The following is a 24,915-nucleotide window of genomic DNA, read 5'->3' as shown; positions in this document are numbered from 1 at the left end:
CTCCTCTTTCCTTCCTTGGGAAGGGCCTGGGGCGCCTGAGCCAATCAGGAGCTTCCATAGAGTTGAGCCTTAGGAAGTTCCTGATTGGCTATTGCGTTGACCAATCAGGGACTTCCTAAATAGTTGTCCCAAGCTTTCTTAAATTCAGATACAGTTATGTCTCCAGTGGATTTAAAATCCCATCTAACATGAGGAGGATGGGATTTGACATTCCAACTTTCTGTTGTTACAGTCAAAGTGGTTTACATATTATATAAGGGTACTTTTTCTATCCTTAATGGCCTCACAATCTAAGGCCCTCATTTACAAAGCCAATTAAAAGGGGAGGTAAGTAGTATTCTTTTGTTTTGGGGCTGGGTGGGGTGGGGGGTATTGGGTGACCTGCCCAGGGTCACAAGGAACTTCAGTGGGATTTGAATATGGCTCCCCTGGTTCTCAGGGTACTACACTTCTCCCTCCATATTCGCTGTGATAGGGGATTAATAGACCCATGAATACAGAAAAAACACAAATAACTTTTTCATATGTTATTCGCTGTTTTCTATTAAAAACCATAATAATCTGATAACTTGCAAAGGAGAGCAGAAAGAGGAGAGGAAAAACCGGAGGAGAAGAGGTAAGTAGATAAGAAGGGAGAGGAAGGGAAGGAAGGGAGGCGGGGTAGAGATTAGTGAATTGGGGGGGAGGGAGTTAGAGAAATTTATCAAAGAGGTATGATTTGAGAGATTTCCTGAAGGATAGGTAAGATGGGACAAGAGAGATGAGGGTAGTCAGGCAGTCAGTCCATTTGCCAGCTTGCAAAGAGAGGGTTTTATCCAGGAATCTTTTGTAGATACATCCTTTTGGGGATAGGTAGGCAAACAGGTGGGCATTGCGTGTACGGTTGGAGCCTGGGAACACAAAGTGGCGTGACAGGTATATCGGGGATGAGCCGGTTAAGGTTTTGAAGCAGAGGCAGGCGAATTTGAAGATGACCCTTGCTTCAATTGGAAGCCAATGACGTTTTCTGTAGAAAGGGCTAACATGGTCTGACTTTTTGAGGCCATAGATGAGGCAGATGGTGGTGTTCTGAATGAGTAGTGGGATTTGAATCAGCCACACCTGAATGTCAGATACAGTGCTAATACCTGCTGCAGCTCCCAGAGATGTTTGGAAACTCCCAGTTGACATAAAGACCAGGGCTGTGATCACTTTAACATGCAATGGCAGGGCAGGGCCCCTCCAAATGCTAGGCTTCAAGTCCTCTTCCATCTGCTGGCACAAGTGCATAATGGTCTCCTTATTGAAGTAGCAGCAAGCTACACATCGCTCATCAAACAGGTCTATGGATCTGGTTCTTAGGCCTGTAGACTTGTTGCACCTGGCCTCTGTCTCTTTCTTCTGTTGCCTCTGCTTCTGATGTGCCTGCACACAAACCTATCCCACTTAGTTCACTTCCAGCTGTTGAGTGCCTAAATTATCTATCAGCACTCAAGTTGCATGCTGATCCTTTAGAGCAGTGGTTCCCAACCCTGTCCTGGAGAACCACCAGGCCAGTCGGGTTTTCAGGGTAGCCCTAATGAATATGAATGGAGCAGATTTGCATGCCTAACACCTCCATTATATGCAGATCTCTCTCATGCATATTCATTAGGGCTATCCTGAAAACCCGACTGGCCTGGTGGTTCTCCAGGACAGGGTTGGGAACCACTGCTTTAGAGAATCCAGGAGCTTATACATATCTCCAGTTGAATATCAGAGTGAACTGACAAATGTAGTTGCTGCTTCTTTTGAAGGTGGTTTTCAAACTATTCAAGTGGCTGAAAAGTTCATAGGTACTTTTACCTGTGGTTTTCATACCAATTATATCAAAGTGAAAGTATTGTATGCGTGTACAGTTCTCCCTTCCTATTCGCTGTTTTGATTATTCGCAAATTCCCCCCTCGGAGAATCACTCGTTGGCAGCCTGCATTGAAAAAAAACAGCCCCGGGACTTGGATCGAGGTGAGGAGGGAGGCGATCGGAGGAAGAGGAGGGGGGTAATTGGAGGAGGAGGCGATTGGAGGTAGAGGGGAGTGATCGGAGGCGGAGTTGGTGAGCAGCCGCCCCAGGACCATGGACCTTACCTGGTGGTCTAGTGGTGACACGGGGCAGGAGCGATCTTCCTACACTCCTGCCCCGTGCAGAGCCTAGTTGTGAGTTCCTGTTGTAGTCTCGTGAGACCACGGAAACTCACAGCTTGGCTCTGCATGGGGCAGGAGTGTAGGAAGATCGCTCCTGCCCCGTGTCACTGCTAGACCGCCAGGTAAGGTCCGGGGGTGGGTCAGAGCCAGCCCAAAAGTTATTCGTGAATTTTCCCTATTCATGAGCCGGCTCTGCCCCTAACCCCCGTGAATAGAGAGGGAGAAGTATACTTTCATTTTGAAAATTGCCTAATGAAAAATTGTCCACAGAAACTTGCATCTTCTTTTTGGTGGGTACTCTTCATGAATAGCTTTAAAATTGCAAAACATTATGAGGTGGTGTAATCCCTGCTCTAGTTCATGCACACATGGTTGGAAGTTTCAAATAGCTCTTTTATTTATCTAAACTGCTAGGTTCAAAACAATGTCACGTTACATAACGTAGTGCTGCAATTCTACTTATAAAATAAACGAAACTTGTTCCTTTTGACACCCAATCAGCCACTTCAGTTCCTGAGAACAAGAGTTCATTTCTGTGTTCCCCTGATCATCTCTCTTTTTGCAAATGATAACATACTTAGCCATATGAAACCAGAGCTAGCCAAGGCTTGTTTACTAGACAGATACTTGGAATGCCACTTCTTCATGGCATAGTTAAATCAAGCTTAATGAAAACACAGATTTAGACTTAATGCTTCTCTATCAGCAATGAGCTAGCTACTTATTCAGGTCAAGATATGTTCTCTGAGGCCATTTGCAGCTGTGGTAAGACATCAGTCAGACAGTGTTATCTGTTTATATAATTAATATTATATATATATAACATATATATTGTTTTTGATCCACACACAGGAGAGTTTTGTTGCATTTCAATAACAGAAAGCTTTCTTTGTTTATTAAAATAATGGGATAAAACAGCTGGCTGGTTGACTCACTCCTTTTTCCTGAGTTCTGTTTATTGTTAAGAGTGGAGATATATACAGTTGATTTCTAAATACTTTTATTTTCATGGAAGTTCAATACAGCTAGGAATAATTCTTCAAAGCAGGATCCTTTTACATACTTCTTTTGGAAGCAATGCCTCCAAATTAGTTAGTTTTGTTATTGCCATGGCGATAATGAACCTCACTCCTAAACTAGGATATTTGGCGTATGATCTGTCTCTCAAACGTACTGCTAATGTTTGCCTCAGTACTTGTAATATACTAAAGAGCTTTATTCTGAAGCTCATAAGCTATAACAGATACAGTATAGAGAGTAGCACAGTAGTGAAAATAGTCCCCGTTCTTTGCCCATCCTAACAATATTTTCCCCATTCCCAAATCAGACCTTTTGGAGGTATTATCACTTTAATGCTCTCCATCCTTGTAGTAAAACCATACTCATTATTTCTAATACCATGGTAATTCCCTGCAGTTCATCCTTATACCCAAGATACTACTGCGAGTAATACTACTTTCCCCATTACCGTGTCACACTGTAATACGTATTGATTTTAATTAAGCTTGAGAACGGCTTAATTTCTAAGAAACAGCTGAAAGACATATCTATCACTTTTTTTTAGACTCTAGTCTAAAAGGAGCTTCAGGGGTGTTGTGCTCCAGGTAGTTTGCAGATCAGGGAAAGATTGGGTTAGGGGGAGCCTGGAGCTAACAGGCCCGATATAATAGTATTGATGTTCCTAAGTGAGCCTTCAGCCTTAACCTTATCCCTATCTCTCCAATTAACTTTCATAAGAACATAAGATTTGCTGCTGCCGGGCTATTTCCAAAAATCATATACCTGGGCAAATGGGCTATTTGAAAAATTCCTACCCTAGTGCTGATGGTACTTAAAGAGCCCAAGGCTATCAAGGCACATTTATTTGCTTTGACTGCAGCAGCTCCGTCCCCCCACCCCCCAATAAAAAAGCAACCTACTGCAATTGCCTAGTCTTACCTAATTATTAGGCCAGCCCTTGCTACTCTGTTCTTTAATCCAGCCCCCTCCTGCACTTGGCCTGCCCTCTACATGTCTCCATAGTTCTACATCTTTTGTTGTCTACAAATTAAGCACTAAGCCTATGGCAAATTGCATGATGGGAAATGGGATGGGATAACCTGCAAAAAAGATGATATTCAGAAAGTAAAATATTAACTCAAGAAGCAGAATATTAGCTTAAAAAAACTTGAATAAACAAATGAGTCTTAAGCAAATTTCTAAACTGCAATAGATTTCTACAAAACCGTAAAGTACCAGACAATGCAATTCCACATAAATGGTCCAGCTATAGAGAAACATGAATTTTTGGTCTATACATGTTGTAAAATATTCCCCTTTGATGTGTCTCTGGTGGAGTATATAATGTTAGGCATTTTGCAAAATAATTTGGCACAACTACCTTCACACCAAGTACTTTAATTTCTTCACAGATCTTAATCAAGTGTTCACAAACATTCATCTCTTTAGGCCACAGATGCTCATTCATCTCACCCACAATCAGGATCTCTGTTTTTCTAACATTTAGCTCAAAGCCTCTACCTTTCATCCATTTTATAATCTTTTCCATATATCCATTTAACTCATTTACCAATTGATCACCCCATCCCTGTACTTTAAAGAAAAACTGGATGTCATCTGCATACATTCTATAAGAAACACCCAAAAGTGCATTCCCTCATATACTCGGCCATCCACCCCAATCTCTTTCAATCTTTCCAATAACCTGCAGTGGTTAAGAAAGTCAAATGCTGCAGATATATCAAAGGATACTACACAAAAGCAATGACCCTGATCAACACCTAAAAGTAGCTCATCAACGGTCACAATAAGTAATGTTTCCACACTATGATTCTTTCTAAACCCAAATTAGTTCTTGTCTAAACAGACAGCTCGCTCAATAAACTGTTCTAACTGAGTTAATGCAAGTTTCTCAAGCGCCCAAGCTACAAAAAGCAGAATGGATATAGGCCGATAACTTGACATGAACTGTTTGTCAAGATCTAATTTCTTCAAAATTGGTCTTATCATGCCTACCTTACAGCTATCTGGAAACAAGCCTTCAATGAAAGATTGATTCACCAACTTCGTAAGAAGTGGGGCAATTTTATCTACCAGAGAGAACATGAAGAATAAGTTAGAGTCACTATGGATCAAAATTCCGGGAACAAATTGAACAGAAACGAAGATCAGCATCTACTGCCGACCCCCAGGGCAGTCTGAAGAAATTTATGGAGAAATGACGGACGACATTAAATACAACTGCAAGGGAGGCAATGCAGTTATCATGGGTGACTTCAATTATCCGGGGATAGACTGGAACCTAGGCACCTCTGGCTATGGTAAGGAGACCAAGTTCCTGGATGCTGTAGGCGATTGCTTCCTGGAACAACTTGTCAAGGAAAATACAAGAGGAAATGCAATTCTGGACTTAATTCTAAATGGACTACGAGGACCGGTGCAAGGTGTAGAAGTTGAAGGGGCGCTGGGAACCAGTGATCACAATATGATCTGCTTCAACCTGGACACAGGGGCAAAACATCGATCCAGAACGACGGCCACAGCACTGAACTTCCGAAAAGGGAATTATGAAGGGATGAGACTCATGGTGGAGAAGAAGATAAAGAAGAGGATAAGCACTGTAAAGACGCTAGAGCAAGCATGGTCCCTTTTTAAGGATACAGTCACTGAGGTGCAAAATCTATATATACCGCAAATCAACAAGGGATCCAAGAGGAAAAAGAACAAGGAACCGGTGTGGCTCACTTTAAAGCTTTTTACAATCCCCTCCTTGAGCTGAAAACTGGCACGACAGGTAGTCATAGATTTAACAACATGTTCTATATCTTGTACATTGATTTCATCAAATTTCTCCCATCTAACGTAGTAAAAGAACCCCCTGGTAAGGTAATATTTAAGCAGATTTATAAATAAATTTCTGTCTGATAGCTCCTGGAAATTAATAAAGGAGTAATAAGGTATTATAGGCATGCCTCTAGGTGAAGTGAAGGGTGTAAATGGACCATTTATCATGATTTTGACACTTGTAGATTCCAAATACCTTTTCTCTTGACTATCAATTCTTTTTGTTGTTGTTGTAGAATATTTCTCAGATCTGTGCTTAAAAAAGTTTCCATTTGAGATTTGAATAATTTTTACCCTGTTGAAATCAAAATGAAGTTGGATACATAGAAACACGATGGCAGATAAAGGCCAAATGGCCCATCTAGTCTGCCTATCCCAGACACGTGGGATCTCTCGGAGAGAGAAAGAGCTAATGGTTACTGTGGATGAGCAGCCTAGATGGGCCATTTGGACTTTATCTGCCATCATGTTTCTATGTTTCTATGTATCCAACTTCATTTTGATTTCAAAGGGGGAAAAATTATTCAAATCTCAAATAATTTTTTACCCCGTTGAAATCAAAATGAAGTTGGATACATAGAAACATGATGGCAGATAAAGACCAAATGGCCCATCTAGTACAATTCTGTTTAAAAAACAAGCTTTTGACCTCTCTGCACATATCCACTACTTTATTTTACAGTCTTTTTCACTGCTAGTTTGTGATCCAGATGTTTTGTTGGCAGGAGACACGTGAGAAACACTGGAGGGTACTGCTGCCAAGAGTCAATTTCATTTCAGCATTAGATCATGAGGTGATGAGTTTGTTTTCCTTAAAATTTTAAGTTACAGGAAGACTGGTATCTTCTGGAAAGAATGCCATCCCTTTGGCATTACTCACAACGCAGCCACTGTAAGGACAGAGATGAAGCCATCTTATAATTTCATTTTCCTCGCTCAAATTTTCACACATCTCTAGCTTCAGAATTTTGTTTCAGCAGTAGGAGAAATTACAACAGTAGCATTTTGTGTAACAGTAAATAACTGTTATATTTTGTATCTGGTGTAATATTGGAAGTGAAATTTTCCTTGTGTATGTGACTTGGGCTTGATTTAGGTATAATTCAGACAAGCTATATCTTAGGGCCTCACAGGGCACAGGACCTCACTTCACTATATGTAACATTTTTATACCTAAAATTCACTTCCTTCTTAATTAAGGGGGACCTCTTAAATGTTACAACTTAAGGGCCACAATACATATATATCCAGCCCTTAATGTGACTCATACAGGAAATTATCAACATGGTCTACCATTAAGACATGTTAATTTACCACTAAGGGGGGAATTCACAAGGCCCTAATGCTGCTTGATAAGAAAAATTGTCACAGATTACACAGTAATGAGATGTAAAATATGCAAATGAATGTTTTCATTACTGTGCAAGGACCCTAACATGACTTGAAATTGAAAGGTATCCCCTCTGGGGAGGTTAGCTGAAGACAGGGAGGTTTACCATCGCCTGGTGGAACAGCTTTACAGCCCCAAGATCATTAGGCCATTGCTTTGTGGCTGGATGTTCCTGAATGGTAAAATAGCTCCAGCAAAAAGCTGGCGTTATTTTATCATGTGTTTTGCAGCATTATTCCTCTAAAACAAAATTCAGCATCCCACAGGTTGCTGAATCTCTTAGAGCATCAAGGTACAGTAAAAGGAGAACATTTTACCATACTTTAATGAATCCCCTCCAAACAATGCTATTTTAGCACAGGTCCCTATTATAAAATGAAACCTCATTACAATTAACCAAGGTTAACAATAATATAACAAATCTTAACAGTAGTACAAATTGATAAGTCCTCTACCCCCAGTCTAATATAGAAAACACAGAAACATGATGACAGATAATGGCCAAATGGCCCATCTAGTCTGCCCATCCACAGTAACCATATAGAAACAGAAATATGACGGCAGATAAAGGCCAAATGGCCCATCTATTCTGCCCATCCACAGTAACCATATAGAAACATAGAAACATGATGGCAGATATGCAAATATAAGGAGCATTTGATAATTTATTTATCTCAGGAAAGAAACAAATTTTCAAAATATTTTTATTTTATTTTTCAATATAGTCCCCTGAAAGCTCCATACATTTCATCCACTTTTCCTGCAATGACTTTAACCCCTTTGAAAAGAATTCTTCTGTGCTGTTTTTTCTTGTCATAAATAAACAATTGCAAAAAAAACCCAACAGAACCTCACAGCTTCGTTGACATCTTTATTACTTGAAAACTGCTGTCCATGGAGAGATTTCTTCAAAACTTGGAACAGGAAATAATCTGAGCGAGCCAGGTCAGGACTGTAGGGTGGATGGTTCAGCTGCTGAAACCCACATTCTCGAATGGCAGCCTATGATTATCATGACATGTACCGGAGCACTGTTGTGAAAAAGCAGCACACCTGCTGTGAGTTTTCCTCATTTTTTCTCCTTGATAGACTCCCACAAAGCAATCATTGTTTTTGCATAATGCTTCCGAGTTATTGTTGTCTTTTCTGGCATGAACTCCAGAAGCAAAAGTCCTTCATCATCCCAGAAGACAGTTGCCATGACTTTTTCTGTCTTGAACTTTTTTGGAGAGGGGGATGATTTGTGTTTCCACTGCATTGACTCCATTTTGGACTCAGGATCTCTGTGATAGACCCAAAGTTTCATCTCCAGTCAGCAAATAGTGAAAAAATTCACTTTGTCTTCACAGCATCTCCAAGTTCTCCTGGCAGCACAGGAGCCTTGTGGCCTTCTGACATGGCATCAGCACTCTTGAAATTCATCTTGCACTAAAATTGGACATGCCCAAATTTTCATTAATTATTTTCCAAACTACCTGCTAAGATGCCCATTTCTTCAGGTATTTGTAAAACCTTAATTTGTCTGATAAAATTAAATCTTCAACTGTTTTGCAAATTTCTGTGGAAGTTGCTTCCACAAGCTGTCCAGTGCGAGGGTCACTTAAATTACTTGCTCCAAAATTTTGCTTTGTATGATGATGGAGCAGACTCACCATAAACTGCAGTCATGTGTTCGTGGATCTCCTTTGACTTTTTCCCTCCTTTTGTAAGAAATTTTATCACTGAATAGTGCTCCAAATCTAGCAATTTCATACTTGATTTGCAAAAGGAATCTCCTAACATCCTGTCTCTTGGAATTTTAGACTTGCACTGAGCTGAAATTGTGCATAAATAACCTTGAGACATGTCACAACATGCATGAACTTGTTTTAACACACTTGCTACTTTCTTTCATACTTGGGAAGATAAATTAGTGAACATTCCTCATATTACATCCTGTTCATAGATCTCCCTGTCTTATCTTTCAAAATCTTCTAAATGTACTTTGAGTAATTTTTAAGATAGTAAAACTAAACTTGATTTTTTTTTTTATTAAAGCAGATTATTTGATATTAGACAGCAGTCTTGATTTATTTAACTGTCATTCCATTATGCATCCTTCATGAGAAACATGAAAATTGAAATTTTTAAAAAAGGTGAAATCATAGTAGCAATGCCTCTCACATTGGCTAAAGACCTAATTCTGTAAAGCCAGAGCAAAGAACTATGTTTTATATAGATTTAAAAAAGCTGAAGATAAAGTCATTTGAATAACTTCTACTTTATTCCTTTGCACTATGTAACATAAATATTGATTCTGGGCAGTAAATGTAATTTTCTAATTGCTCATGACTCAAAAGTATAGAAAATGTTATTTCCATAAAACTTTGCTTTACATTACATTACATTAGTGCCTTTTGTTCCACCATTACCTTGCGGTTCAAGGCGGATTACATATGAGGTTATCTGGACATTTCCAGAAGAGTTACATAGTTGAGCAAGTTACTTCGGGGGATTGAAATGCTTCCTGCGGAGTTAGTTTGTCTTGATGGATTTCTTGAATAGCAGGGTTTTTATTTCTTTTCTGAAAGTTTTGTAGTCTGGTGTCGTGATCAGTAGATTGGATAGTTGGTGGTCAAATTTCGCTGCCTGCGTGGCCAGTGGGCCATCATACACTTTTTGCATTTGCTGCCTCTGATTGTGAATAGGATAATCAAATCATGCAATTTACCTAAATAACGCTGAATTTTTATCTTTTCATTCTTATAAAGTCATAAAAAGCAACATATGAATTACAATTAACATGCATTTATATTGAAGTTATACAAAGATGATCACAGAAGATTTAGAAGTGAATAGTTTTTCGAGATTTGCAATTATAAGTTGCTTTTATGAATCAGCCCCCGGATATAGTTTCCCATCGTGTTGTCATTGTATTGTCCTTTGGAGCGGCATTCAAAATCTAGTATATCCTGGTGGAAGCACTCACTTTGCTCCTTTGTATGCTCCCGTGTTCCAGTGGCGTACCAAGGGGGGGCAGTCCGCCCCGGGTGCAAGCCCCAAGGGGATACACAGCTGGCCACCCACCGGGGAATAGGCTGCCGCCGGTGAAAGGCTTCCACTGCCGTCATCGGGAACAAGCCAGCCGAGTTCTCCCTTCTTTTCTTCCCTGCAGGGCCAACTAACTCTCACAGCCCGACATCAATTCTGACATCGGAGAAGACGTTCTGGGCCAGCCAATCGCTGCCTGGCTGGCCCGGAACGTCCTCTTCGACTTTAGAATTGACATCGGGCAGCAAAGAGTTGGTTGGCCACGCAGGAAACAGAAGCAGGGCGAACTCAGAGCCGGCTTGTTCCCGATGGCGGCAGTGGCAGCCTATTCCCCAGCGGCGGTGGCATCATTTTCCCAATGGCGGTGGCATAGGGGAGGGGAGGGAGAAAGAAAGAAATGGGGGGGGGACAGGGAGCCAGAAAGGAAGGGAGCAGGGTGAAACAAAGAAAAAGAAAAAATGGGGCATGGAGAGAGCGAGAGAAAGACAGACAGAGAGAAAGAAAGAAGGGGGCAGGGTGAAACAAAGAAAGAAATGGGGCATAAAGAGAGAGAGAGAAAGAAAGATATACAGAAAGGGAAGGGGGCATGGAGAGAGAAAGAAAGAAGGGGGCAGGATGAAAGAAAGAAAAAGTTGGGGGAGGGAATGAGGTCTGGAGGAGAGGAAGCATACAGGAGGCTGAAAGAAGGGAAGAAATATTGGATGCGCAGTCAGAAGAATAAAGTGCAACCAGAGACTGATGAAATTACCATAGATAGGAAAAATGATTTTATTTTCAATTTAGTGATCAAAATGTGTCCGTTTTGAGAATTTAAATATGCTGTCTATATTTTGCACTATGGCCCCCTTTTACTAAACCGCAATAGCGGTTTTTAGTGCAGGGAGCCTATGAGCATTGAGAGCAGCATGGGGCATTCAGCGCAGCTCCCTGCGCTAAAAAACTCTATCGCAGTTTAGTAAAATGGGAGGGGGTATATTTGTCTATTTTTGTATAGTTGTTACTGAGGTGACATTGCATAAAGTCATCTGTCTTGACCTCTTTGAAAACCCACGGAATATAAATGATAATTAACATTTTCTCTGCGTACAGTGTACTTTGTGTTTTTAAAATTTTATTGTTGGTAGATCATTTTGACTTGGCCACGAAGGTAAGGGGGAGGGAGGGAGGGGAGCTGCTGAAAGACATCTAGTAATCCTTGCAGGCTTGACTGTGCAGGGAATTATTTTTGTAAAGTCATGTTTTGTTATGTCACTGGCATTATTTAGACTTTAATTTCTATGAATGAATAGAATGAAATGATATAAAATTATTTGCTTGTTTTTATGTGCGTGCACTGAAGGAAAGTGGAGAGAGAGTGGGCTGAGGATGCTGAAGGGAAATGGGGAAGAGAGAATGGGGAGAAGACGCTGATTTATAAATTGACAATTGTACAGAATATTGTTTCTTTTTATACTTTAATATAATAAGTTCAATATAAAACAATTCAAGGCTTGTGTGGATGGAATCAGGTGGTTTACGGTGATGGGGACCGAACTTTCGGGGATTAGTCCAATAAAATGGTATTTTCTTATTTCTCATTATTTGTTTTATTTTTATTTGTTAATTTGTAAAGTGGTGATTGTTATGTATCAGTTTTTTTAAAATTTACATCTACTGTCTTTAAATTTTGCACAGTATTAATAATAATAATAATAATAATAATAACTTTATTTTTTCTATACCGCCATAATCTTGCGACTTCTAGGCGGTTCACAGTGAAGAATAGCTATACAGTCAGCGAATTACAGTGTACAGATAAAGAAGAGGTCACTGGGTGGTCAGTGATTACATGGTGCAAATTGGCAAGAGGAAAGATATACATAGGTTACAATAATTACTGTTTTTGTGGTGCTATAGTATTGCACTGTATGCAGAGTCTGGCTTCTTGGTGGTTCAGTTTAACTTTTGTCTACATATTTCTATTTTTAGTTTGTGATTATTCCATATTGGGCGAGAGTGTATCTGTGTGTATGAAAGGGACATGGCTTTCTGATAGCATCGACTGCGCAGGATCAATTGATTGTACAGGATCTGGCTTGTTTAGTTTTACAATGTATGTGTGGTGTTCTAGTGCTCACTGCAGTGTTTAAGATGCTGCCTTTTCGTAGGTACACTCTTGTTGTGCGATATGTGGATTGTTACTAAAAATCATATGTTTCATATAGATGGGGGGGTGTCAAAAAATGATGGGTCCCAGGTGTCACATATGCTAGGTACACCACTGCCGTGTTCTTCTTAAATGTCTCAAGATCAGCATCAAGGACATAGACTTTGAGAGACATCTTACAGTCCATTTTACTATAATTCTTCACCAGATTCTCAACCAACTCCACGTAGTTTTTGACCTTGTGATTGCCCAGGATGCCCCAAAACATTGTGATAAAGCTGTTCAAGCTGCTTTCTCCTTCCTAGTTGCACTCCATAATCTTTTGGGAAATTTCTTGCACTCCATAATCTTCTTTATCTGTGGTCTGACAAAGATACAAGCTTTGACTTTTGGCTCAGGCAGATTAGGGAAAATGTATTGAAGGTACTTGAAGGCTGTTGACTATCTAGATCTCTGACAAATTATTTCATTAAGACCAATTTGATATGCAGTGGTGTCATTAGCACCTTCCAGGGGTCCACCAGTGATTCTCATTTGATGTTGTTTCTCCTCACTTGGGACTCATTTGATGTTGTTTCTCTGCAACTGCTGTGGCCACTCCCACATTTGGTTGTGCACCTTTGTGTTCCTGCTGTTCCAAAAGCAGAGATAGCAGGGAAGCTTGGTAAAACCACCTTTGAGACCCATTAGGAATGACACCATTTTGAAGTCTCCAATGACCTCCCAGCCGTGCTAATCATACTTCAAGGTGCCTAGTAAGGCCTTGATGCTGTAATCCTCTGTGGTGCACTGAATGAGCCAGAGATACTTGTTTCTGTTATGGAGCAGCATGCCTTTGATGCTCCTGGATGAGCTGTCAATTAAGAGATGCCACTCTTTCAGGTTACAAGTGATTCCAATTGCCTTAAAGAAACTGATCACATTGTGTCAGAAGCAGAACCTATCTTGATGGGTGAAGAAGAGGGAAAAAGCTTGGTGATGCATCCTCTGATCTGTGATATGCACACTTTCATCCAACAAGTTCCACTTCTTAAGCTTACACATCAAAAACTCAGCATAGGACTTGGTGAGGCCACGATCTGTGATCAAGTCATTGACGTCTTTTTGTTTTGGATAGCATGGGTTCTCTCATCAGCTGCACCATTGATATTGTAAACTAGATCTACAATGTCTCCCTCACTCTCTGACTTGCTGCTCTTTTCTGAAGACAGCTGCTCTTTCTCTGGATGTGTGGGTTTGGGAAGCTCAGTGCAATGAGACACTAGGGCGATGGATAAAGGAATGGCCGGATATGTGATTGCAGATGCATGCTTGTCAGTTTGACGTTTGGAAGGATCCACCATGCAGAAGCAGCAGTTGCTTGAGTAGTCAGTGGGATCTCGCCAAATTCTTTAAATAGCAAACTTCATGGCTCTCTTTTCCCCTCTGTACCATCCTGTAGGAGAATAAAATGAAATTCTGGTAATGAAAACAATAAGTTTATTTCACCTATGACTAATGTGTATGAGATTCTCACAAAATATTTCATATACGGCACTCTCAACCAACCAGCAAAAAAAATTACTGGCAAAACAAAACAAATTGTCTCCAAAGAAGCAGTGACAGTGGCCTTGAGCCATGAACCCTCTCTCTCTATACCTTCCTCCAGCCCTGAAGTAATGGCAGCCGTCCTGAACCACGAACCCCCCTCCATCCAGCCCTTCCTTCAGCCCCGAAATAACAGCAGCAGTCCTGAGCCCCTTTTCTTCACCAAACATAAGAACATAAGAATTGCCGCTGCTGGGTCAGACCAGTGGTCCATCCTGCCCAGCAGTCCGCTCCCACAGCAGCCCTTAGGTCAAAGACCAGTGCCCTAACTGAGACTAAGCAGCAGTGACAAACAGTCAGCCCAGCAGGGTCTTTTCTCTGACATGTCATTTCTGTGCAGCCTGTTTTCAGCATTGCTTATGCTGACCAGCTGCTACTTCAGTAGGTAATGGGGGGGGCAGACCCACACGGAAGGAGGGAGGGAAGGTAGATGGGGTGGGGGAGGTGGACCAGAAGTGTGTGTGGGTGGAGGGTCCAGCAGGGAAGTGGAGATGGATGGATGCTGGACCCATAAGTGGGGGGAGAAGGGGGAGGGGAGACTGTGGGAGAAAAGGGGGGGAGAGAAAGTGACTCAGAAAGAAGGGAAGAACAGATGCTGAACCTACAAATGTTGGTTTGGAGATGATAGAATGAGGTAGGAAGGGAGACAAATTATTTGTACAGTAACTCTCAGAAACTACACCAAACCCCATGGGTGCCAGATAACTGAATGATATATTTTCAAATAACACTGAAAATTTTAAAATTTAAACATCTTTAAAAATTAAACATTCTAAAAAATTTTGCAGCAGAAAATTCCACCATCCTAGTGAGAAACCAAATTGTCTTACCTTCCAAAGTGTTTTTGGCAGGGCTCACATGTGAAGTGAGGTGCCCAAAGTTTGTCTTGATCCCCAATGCCAAAATATGCCTTGTAGGCATCGCACATCTTAGCAGATGCTTTTATATATTACTTTTTCCCTCTTGTCTTGATAAATTGGTAGCATACATACCAAAATGCATCTGCCAGATGTTTGCAGCCTCTGGATGCCATTTAAAACAATGCAGATATGTTACCACTTAGGAAGCTGGAACTGAACTGAGATGGTGGGCTTAAGATTTCTATAGTTATTCTGTACTACTATTTATATCGATGGAAAGTTCTAGAAAGTTCATGAAGTTACTCTTAAGGGGCCCTTATACTAAGGAATATAGGCAAAATTAGCCGATTTTGACCCATGGCAATTCAGAAATTACCATGGGTCAGAAAAGCACAGCTTATAAGTGTGTTTGCCAAGAGGCAGGCATCCACCCACACGTGCTGTGGTAACAGCGTGTCTGAAAAGCCCTTACCGCCTGTCTTTTGCCGTGTAGTAATACAGTAGCATGCCTGTGCATTGCGGGTATGCACTCCCACAACACGCACCTTCCTTCACCCTTCTCTGCCCTCTGCTGCGGTAAGCCTTACTGTCTGAATTGCCATATGTTAAATCTATTTTTACAGCAGTAGCAAGTATGATGAACCTGTGGTATTGTTTGCCACATGGCAATAACCTACTACACCTTTGTAAAAGGGCCCCTAAGTTTACTCAGCTTGGAATCGATCTGGAATATTCTGCAAAAAAGGTAAATTTCAAAATGGCGATGTCCTGGCCAGAAAAGCAAAGTCTGGGGGTATGATAGCCATTTTTCTATACTTTTGTGGCAGAGACAATTAAGAAAGAACACTTTTTACCTATTTTGTTATATAGTGTTATCCTTGTTTAACTTATGAATACTGCTGTATTTGTTTGGGAATGACTTGGGGGTATGGATCTAGAAAACACATGTGTTGTGAATGTGTTCAAAATATAGCTCCTTTGATTACTGAAATATGGGATAAAACTAAGCAAATTTTTAACCTAACATTTATAATTTCAAAGGCACATGCCAGGATCCTTCTCCTGTACATTTGCAAGCTGCATGAAATGTGGCACACTTTCTGAAACCTTAGAAGCTTGGAATAGATCATCCTGTTAGCTGCTTTCAGCTTTGCCAAATATTTGTTTCTCTTCCCAGTATCAAGGTTCATTACCCAGCATAAACCCTGCTCCCCTGTGGCCCATTAAACGTTTTATCTCTGGCATATCAGCTGAAAATGAAGATGGTTTCAGTGACTGCTGGCGCCCTAGGAAGGGGGTTATCCACATGCATTCTTTCAGATATGTGACAACCAGAAGCACATGTAGGTGTTACACAAAAGAGCTGAAGGATGGAGGAAGGGAAGGAAAGGAAAGGGGTTAATAACGGTAGAAGAAAAAACAGCAAGCACCAAGTCTTGTATTATTTTGAACACACTTGTCATATCATGTGTCTGTAGGATAAGATGCATGGAAACCAGAGCACTCTTATCCCTAGGAGCCAGTCCCTAAGTATTTTCAGAGTTGGGCTTTGCACAAAGTCTTCTTCAATTAAGAAGTACTGTCATAGACAGTATTTCCTTACAGTTCTACAGCTGGCATTTGAGTTGTCAAATGTTTGTACACACAACAGCTGTCCCTGACATCCCAGCTTGGATTACTTTATGGAATTTTGTGAAACAGAAAATAAAGGAAAGATAGTTAAAAAAAAAAATCTTTATTAAGTTTTCAAGGCTAATACAAAGTGCAGGAAATTATGCATACATTAATAATCAGAATAAGCACTTATAGTTAAAAATCAGAGTAGATAATAATTTTGAACTTAGCAAAACTTTTATGATATGATTTATTTTTAGTAATGGTCACTGCCCTTCTAGTGGAATAGATATAAAGGCAAAAAATATAAAAATAACAAAATGAAAGGCAGCCTCTATGTACATACAACTTCCATTGCAGTTAAACAGAATATTATGCAGAGCAATACCTAATTCTGAAACCAAAATAATTATAATATATGTATTTCAAATGTCATAACTGCACTGAATATTACAAAATTATATACCAACACAGAGCCTTTTTTTTTAAATGTTGCAGGAGTGAACTTATCCGTGCCATCACATGCAGTGGGAGCAGCCATTTAATAAAGAAACATGTTGAAGAAATGAATGGCATAAACTTGGCAAATTTCACATTAGAGAATTGCAGGGGCACAGAAATTTCACTCATCCACGCCTGTCTCTAATGGAATCTAACAGATACCCTCCCATACCCACTAAGATCCATTCCATCTTCATCTATCCTCACAATTAATCTTCTCCATCCTTACCCATACCCACAAATACTTCCTTCAGTACTCTAATGTCATTAATTCTTTTGAGATAGTAACATAAAACATAGTTTTATGTTACTATCTCAAAAGAGATGTTAATGTTTTGTTATCTCAGGTGTTAAATTAGTGCTTTGCCTCTTCAAAAGTGTATACAGATTGTATCTACATGTACTTATGTAGCTCTTTCCAAATTCAGCTCCTAAATATACATTTCTTAGAAAGTTACAGTTATTCAAACAGTTACACATTTACCATTGAACATATAATTCACCAATGAGCATATAATTGGCATAGCCATATGTTTTCAAATATTATGTGGACAATATCTAGTCAAAAATCTGTCTGTGTAAAAGAGATGGCGCAAAGGAAGACTAATAAATTATCCAGACTGCAGAAATATTCAGCCAGTATTTAGTAAATTACAGATTTAATTTAGGTCTGCTTACCTTGCAATGTACTCTCCAAATATTCAATGCCACTGTTCATGTATACAATATACGTAGTAGCATTGAATATCTGTATTAAGTTAGATGCTAACACCCATGTGTAACATAAGCCAGTCAATGAGCCCTAATGCAAGAATTAAGATGGGATGCCATTAATACCATTTCTACCAAGGTAGAAGAGACATGGGTGGGAGAGAAAGAAAGGGAACCTATCCAGAATACTAATAAACAAAACATGCACAAAGCATCTACAGTACATAGAAACTGAAATAGAAACCAAATATAAGATATCAGACATGCACATTTCTCCAAGCTCTTTAATAATGATGTAAAGTGTGTAACTAAGTTTAATTCAGAATAGTATCAACAATCTTCAGTATACAAATCCAAATACTGAATAAAGAATATAAACTTAATATTCTTAAAAGCCTCAGCCCCACCACTCCACAGCTAAATGTCTCTTAGTAGCGGGAAGAATTACCGTATTTGCCGGCGTATAAGACGACTGGGCGTATAAGACGACCCCCCAACTTTTACAGTTAAAATATAGAGTTTGTTATATACTCGCCATATAAGACTACCCCTTCTTCCGCACACCTTCTGCACAACAAATAAAACTTAAAAGAACATCAGAATTTATTTCAACAATTTTAATTAATTCACTAAAGCTGAATAGAACAATAAACCCATGGGAGCTGCCATGCTATTTGTTTTCTAAACTGTTAACCAAACTGAAACTGTCAATGATAGAAGGAAGATAACACATAGAGGGAGAGAGCAAGTGCCGGGCAAGTCCCTAGCAAGTTTGCTGGCATGACAGTTTCCCTTTAAAAGCCTTCAAAAGCCTCCTGTTCGCCCCCGCAACTTCCTTAAGGGCTAGACTCCACACACGGCCGCATGTGCGAGAGACGTAGTAAAGAGAAAAGGGGTGGGGCCAGAGCGCCGCTGCTTCCCGCTGCGCAGGATGAAGGAGCTGGCACCCTTGTCACACTGATGTCCCGCCATGGCCCCGCTGATGTCCCGGCAGGTTTACTAGTACCGTAAGCACCGTAAGGAGGTAAGGAAGGAGATGTTAGGGCATGTAAAGTAAGGGCATGTAAACCAGTGTTCTTCAACCTTTTTACACCCGAGGACCGGCAGAAATAAAATAATTATTTTGTGGACCGACAAACTACTAAGATCGAAATTTTAAAAAACACATTTTCGCCCCATCTCCGCAAGCTCGGTCCCCACAAACCATCTGATCCCATCTGCACAAGCCTCAGTTATGATTTTATATTGAACGTATTTTATTAAAGTATAAAAAGAAACAATATTCTGTACAATTGTCATTTTATAAATATAAATATTCAGAACAAGGACCAACAAAACCCCTGTCTCCCCTCCCCTTCACATATATCCCCTCTACTATCAAGAAAACTGAACAAGCCAAATTATTACAGAATGCTACACAGAAATATCATGCTAACAGAATACTGCAGTCACACATGACAGGAATAGTGTTAGGCTTTGCAGTCCACAGTTATGTCTCTAGCAGGATATATATTTCAAATCTGATATATTGTAATAACAAAATAGAAATAAAATGATTTTTTTCTACCTTTTGTGGTCTCTGCTTTCATCTTCTTTCCACTCTTCCTTCCAGCATCTGCCCATTCCATCCACTGTCTGGCCTCTCCCCCTTCCATATGTATCTGACTTCTTTCTATGTCCCTCTCCCCTTTCCATCCAGCCTGTGCCTCCTCTCTCCTTTTTACATCATTCATTCCAGCTTCACTGCTTTCTTCATTTTTATCTCTCCTACACCAGATCTAGCATCTTTATCCCTCTCTCATTTCTCTGCTGACCCCATTTCCAGCATCAATCTCTCTCTACTTTCTCATTCCTGTCTCTCCCCTTTCCCTCCTCTAATCTCCCTGCCAGCTGTTTCCTTCCTTTTTACCTTCTCCCTTCCCTCCTCCCCCCTATCCAACAGTAGCTCTCTTCCCAACTCTTTCCCTCTTCCCCTCCCAGCAGCATCTCTCTTTCTACCTCTCTCCAGGTGCAGTAGCAGCTCTCCCTTTATCCATCAGCTTCCCAGCCTACAACAGTGGCTTCCTCTCCTTCCAGCAGCTCTCAGTACTTGCCTGCAGCAGTGATTTCCTTAGGCAGCCTTGGGTCCGTTGCCGCCTCTGAGGAAAGGGGAAGTTGCCAAAGTGAATCGCTGCCCTGGTAAGTACAGAGCTGCTAGGAGAGGAGACAGCCACTGTTGAAGGCTCCCCATGATCTTACTCCTGCTGTGCCCTGCACATTCGCGACCCCCCCCCCCCCAAGCCGGCAAAAACAGCTTTGCACCGCAGGCCCAGTCGCCCAAGACGAGTTGGAGGCCCCTACCCGCCGCATCCTGCACGTGGGCAGACTCAGCACAAACGCTGCTGATGGCCCCAATCGACACGCTGACCTCCCCGCGCACGCTGACCATCTTCTCTCTGCCTGCACTTTCCCCGCGGCCCTCTTCGGCGACTCAGCAGGGGCAGCGATCAAGACAGGCTGCAAACGTCGGGACCTTCCCTCTCTGAGTCCCGCCTATTTTGTTTCAACTTCCTGTTTCCGCATAGGCGAGACTCACAGAGGGAATGACCGCCTGTCTTGATCGCCCGAGGCTGGGAGGAACAGAAGATTTCTGCAAACACCATCGGAGCAGAAAATTTAACGGGTCCATCTCGCCGGTCCTGTGCGGACCGGCAGGAATTTTCTGCGGACCGGCACCGGTCCGCGGACCGGCGGTTGAAGAACTGTGATGTAAACAGTACCCGGCGTATAAGACGACCACCGACTTTGGGGAGGATTTTAAGGTACTGAAAAGTCGTCTTATACGCCGGCAAATACTACATGGATCTCATTACCAGCCTACTAGTACTATTTTTGTTCTTATGTTGGTCTATTTTATTTTAATTTATTTATATCTTTAAGATTTTATTAGCACCATTTAGTACTTAAAGCCACTTATCTTTAAAGCTGACATGACTCAGGAGAAATGTTTCACTTCCCCATGCTTTATCAAGGGTCTCCCGCAGCCTTTCCTGCCATCCGACTCAATGTGAAGTTATAATAGTAAGATCTTAAGTTCGCAGAAGTGCTTTATTTTAGCGACTCGCGGACAAGGTTTTATCCATATTTGTTATCTATCTTTTATAATATTGAGTGAATACTGACCTGGACCCCTGAAGAAGGCTTTTTGATGAAACGTGGACCATGTAGGGTTCGTATTACATCATACGTCATTCATGAAGTGGAGATCATTTTATTTTAATTTATTTGACTTGTCTTAAACACCTTGTCAAGATCATTGCATTCCACAGTCTTTTCTTCTTTTATGAATGGACTTCCGTTCTTTCACTGTGGAATACCTGGGCCCTTTTATTCTATGGCCCTTTGTTAGAGAAAATTGTCTGTAGCCCAGCTGTCTACCACTCCAATAGCCTTAGATAGAGATTCAAGTGTCTTGGTGTACGAGTCCAGTGCAGGAAAATGTCGTTAGCATATGACAATACATATAGGCCTAAGGAAGTTAGGAAGTCTCCTAATGATCTTAGGTAAATGTTGAATAGTAAAGGAGAAAGAAGTGAGCCCTGTGGAACTCCACATTCTGGTTGCCAAAGATCAGAAAATTTACCGTACTTTTCTTCTGTACTCTGTATGATAATTTACACTGAAATTCAGTCAACCATGCCAGGACGGTTCCTATAATACCTAACTCATTCAGCCTGAAAATCATGACACGGTGATCTATAGTGTCAAAAGCAGCAGAAATGACAAATTATAAAAGAACTGTAGCCTGTCTTTTGCTAAGGGAGGTTCTTATCTCTGCAACCAAAGTTAACAATAGATTTTACATACTATGGAGAACAGAAAAGCCAAGCTTGCTAGAATGCTCGATATCATAATTTATTACATACTAACAATTTATCACTCTTCTTAATTTTCTCAGCACCCCAAATACCTTCCCTGTTATGTATTTTTTTTTTTTTTGTTTAAATCTTTATTGATTTTCAAACTTTGATAGTACAATGTTATGTTATGTTCCCTGTTATGTTTTTAATATGTTATCAACTTTCAGAAGTCTGTCCAATGTGACCCCCTCAAAAAAACTTTCTTATGAGATTCCAATTGAAATAACTTATTATCTAGCATAAATTTGAGACTAAGGGGTCCTTTTATTAAGGTACGTTAACCAATTTAACATACACTAAATACTATGACACCCATAGGAATATAATGGATGTCTAAGCATTTAGCGTGCATTGATCTTTAGCGCGCACTACATCGATTATCATACCTTAATAAAAGGACCCCTAAGATCAATATTATGAACCTTACCTAATACCAACAATTTGGGCCTCCTGTTATGAAACTGCGATAGCAGTTTCTAGCGTGGGGAGCTGCGCTGAATGGTCCGTGCTGCTCCTGATGCTCATAGAGTTCCTTGAGCGTCGGGAGCAGCGCGGGCCATTCAGCGCGGCTCTCTGCGCTAGAAACTGATATCGCAGTTTTGTAAAAGAGGGGGTTAGTTTTGTTATTATTTAATTTCAGGCAATGAATGCTCATCCATATTTCAATTGCCCTAATACTATCTCTTCCCTTCCCCAACAATGTTCTCAATGGAGCTAGCAAATGGAATATACCGTAAATTGTGATGCCATCCACATAAATAAAGCAACATATTCCCAGATAAGTGTTGAGTCCTATAGAATGATTTACTGATCATATGTTTGCTTTTCAATATTTAAAAGAGCCAGTGCAGCATTTTTGAGATACCGTTTTTGCTTTTGAATATTGATAGGCACCCCTGAATTTTTATGAAAACAATTTTATTTAGTTATCCAAGAGGGATTAAATACAGGATTTAAATCTGAATTTTGCATTTTCACACTTTTAGTTAATTTCACATGTTTAGCCTCTTGAAATTGTGGTCATTTTATATAGATTGCTTATGGACCTGAATGGTCCTTCATTGAAACCCTTCCAATTTATTCACAGTTAGTAGCAATGTATCCTGTATTCCTCCCATCTTGTTGGACTATAGGCGGGTTTATACGTTACACACAAGTTAATTACCCGCTACTAGAGTTTTGGGATATTTTCTAGTGTATGAAAAAATGTAAGCAGCTATAAATTTAGATAGTGCAATAAATTTTGTGGTAATGTTAGCCTTTTTCTGACCAGATTGTACTTTTTTGTTTCTTGTAGATTCGACTGGCAGGCAAGGATGGGGAAAAGGTGAGTGAGCAGAATCTGAATAATGCAGGACTTAGTTGTCCTTTTACTAAATTGTGGTAACTGATAGTACACATTTACTACGAATTAAAAAGGCTTACCTTGGGACATGCACTGGCTTCCTGCGATAAATTCATGTTTCTGTACATGTACACTATGGGGTATATTCTATAAACGGCTTCCCGATTGTAGGTGGCAGTAGGCATCCTACCGCTGTCTAACCAGCCATTGGGATGAACGTTTTTTAAAAAACACCCCAAGGCAGGCTGCCTACACTGTAGGCATCTGTCACAGTTGAGGGAGACGCATAGGGATGCTTAAGCTCGCCTAAGGCTAGGCGTGGGAGTGGTTTCACTCGGAAGTGACCTTAGGCGAGCTTAGATGGCCCTACATATCTCCCTAGGGCAGCAATAGGCGCCTGAAATGTAGGCCAACAAAAAGCTGGTCTACATTTCAAATAGACAAAGCCGCTATGCTGATTGCGGCAAAGAAATCTCACTGTCATGATCAGCTAAGCAGCCGCGGCAGGGAACTCGCCACCCCCTCCCAAAGCATCCCCCCCACAAAGGGGGTTTTGGGGGGTGTTCTGGCAGGAGGGAGTGGGAATCCCTCCTGCCTATCGTGGTGGTGGTGATTCGGGGAGGTTCCGGTAGGAGGGTTGCTCGAGGAGTTCCGGAAGGAGGGAGTGGGCATCCCTCCTGCCACCTGACTTTGCCGAGGGGGGGGGGGGAGGAAGGGTGTTTCCTTGCCACTGCAGTTGCCGCTGAGCCGATTGTGGCAGGGAGATTCCCTTACTGTGATTTTTTAACTGGCACCTGTGATATAAATGCCAGTTAGAGAATTGGGGTCTGACCGTTGGGCAGACGTGATTCTATATAGGACGCCAGTGTGCAATTCTCAAAAGCCGCTTAGGCAGCTGCTGAAACCAGGTGTCCTATACAGAATCAGGCCCTATATGCTAGAAAAATATTTTTTACTTTTTTCTAAGAGGACATCTTCAGGCGTGGAGAATGGGTGTGACAGTGCTAAATCAGTGTATGAGGTATAAATGTATGTTAATTGATTAAAATGGAATTAGTGCATAGGCTCTAAGGAGAAGATTCTATTAAAGGTGCCTAAAGTTAGGCGCCTAAATTAATTAATGGTTAAAGCTTCAGCCTCAGCATCCTGAGGTTGTGGGTTCAAACCCAAGCTGTTCCTTGTGACCATGTGCAAATCATTTAATCCCCCCATTGCCCTAGATACATTAGATAAGATTGTGAGCCCACTGGGACAAACAGGTCAAAATGAATAAATTTATGTGAACCACTCTGAGCTCCCCTGGGAGAACGGTATAGAAAATTGAATAAATAAATAAATCATTTGAAAAACATATAAATTAATTGCACGATAGGCACCTATCTTCTTAGGTGTGATTCGACATAACATAGGCATCTATTGCATGGCGTCTAGCAGTGACTAACTTCACAGTAGGCATGTTTAGGGGTGGAGAAGGACTTAGGCGCCTAAAATGTAGGCCTTTAAAACCCTGGCTAACATTACAGGTGCCTATGTTTTAAGTTACCTGAAATATGGCTAAAGTAGTAAATACTTGTACCAGTCCCAAAATGTGAAGATGAATGAAAATATCAAAAAACTGGACTAGTGCATAACAATTTCAATAACTAACATATATACTTGAATACTTAAAAATATTTTTCTTAATATAAAGGGTGGTGTAAATACTTAGCTCTTATCAGCCATCGTCTGGGAGTCCCAGACGTTGGCTGATAAGAGCTAAGTATTTACACCACTCTTTATATTAAGAAAAACATTTTTAAGTATTCAAGTATATATGAAGGATTTTTC

The 24,915-nt window shown here is 40.8% G+C and overlaps 1 protein-coding gene across 5 annotated transcripts in view; it reads left to right on the top strand.

Moving 5' to 3' along the window:
- COL19A1 (collagen type XIX alpha 1 chain) overlaps window positions 1–24,915 on the top strand; it is an 885,342-nt gene that overhangs the window by 413,053 nt on the left and 447,374 nt on the right. For all 5 annotated transcript variants that reach the window (XM_033936698.1, XM_033936699.1, XM_033936697.1 and 2 more), the window contains exon 16: window positions 23,041–23,070. In XM_033936698.1, the coding sequence (XP_033792589.1) occupies window positions 23,041–23,070 (30 nt within the window). The remainder of the gene's footprint in view (window positions 1–23,040; window positions 23,071–24,915) is intronic.

This window comes from Geotrypetes seraphini, chromosome 3 (assembly GCF_902459505.1).
Source record: "Geotrypetes seraphini chromosome 3, aGeoSer1.1, whole genome shotgun sequence".
Taxonomy (NCBI): Eukaryota; Metazoa; Chordata; class Amphibia; order Gymnophiona; family Dermophiidae; genus Geotrypetes; species Geotrypetes seraphini.
The sequence above is the reverse complement of the archived record's forward strand: the minus strand, read 5'-3'. Positions and strand labels throughout refer to the sequence as shown.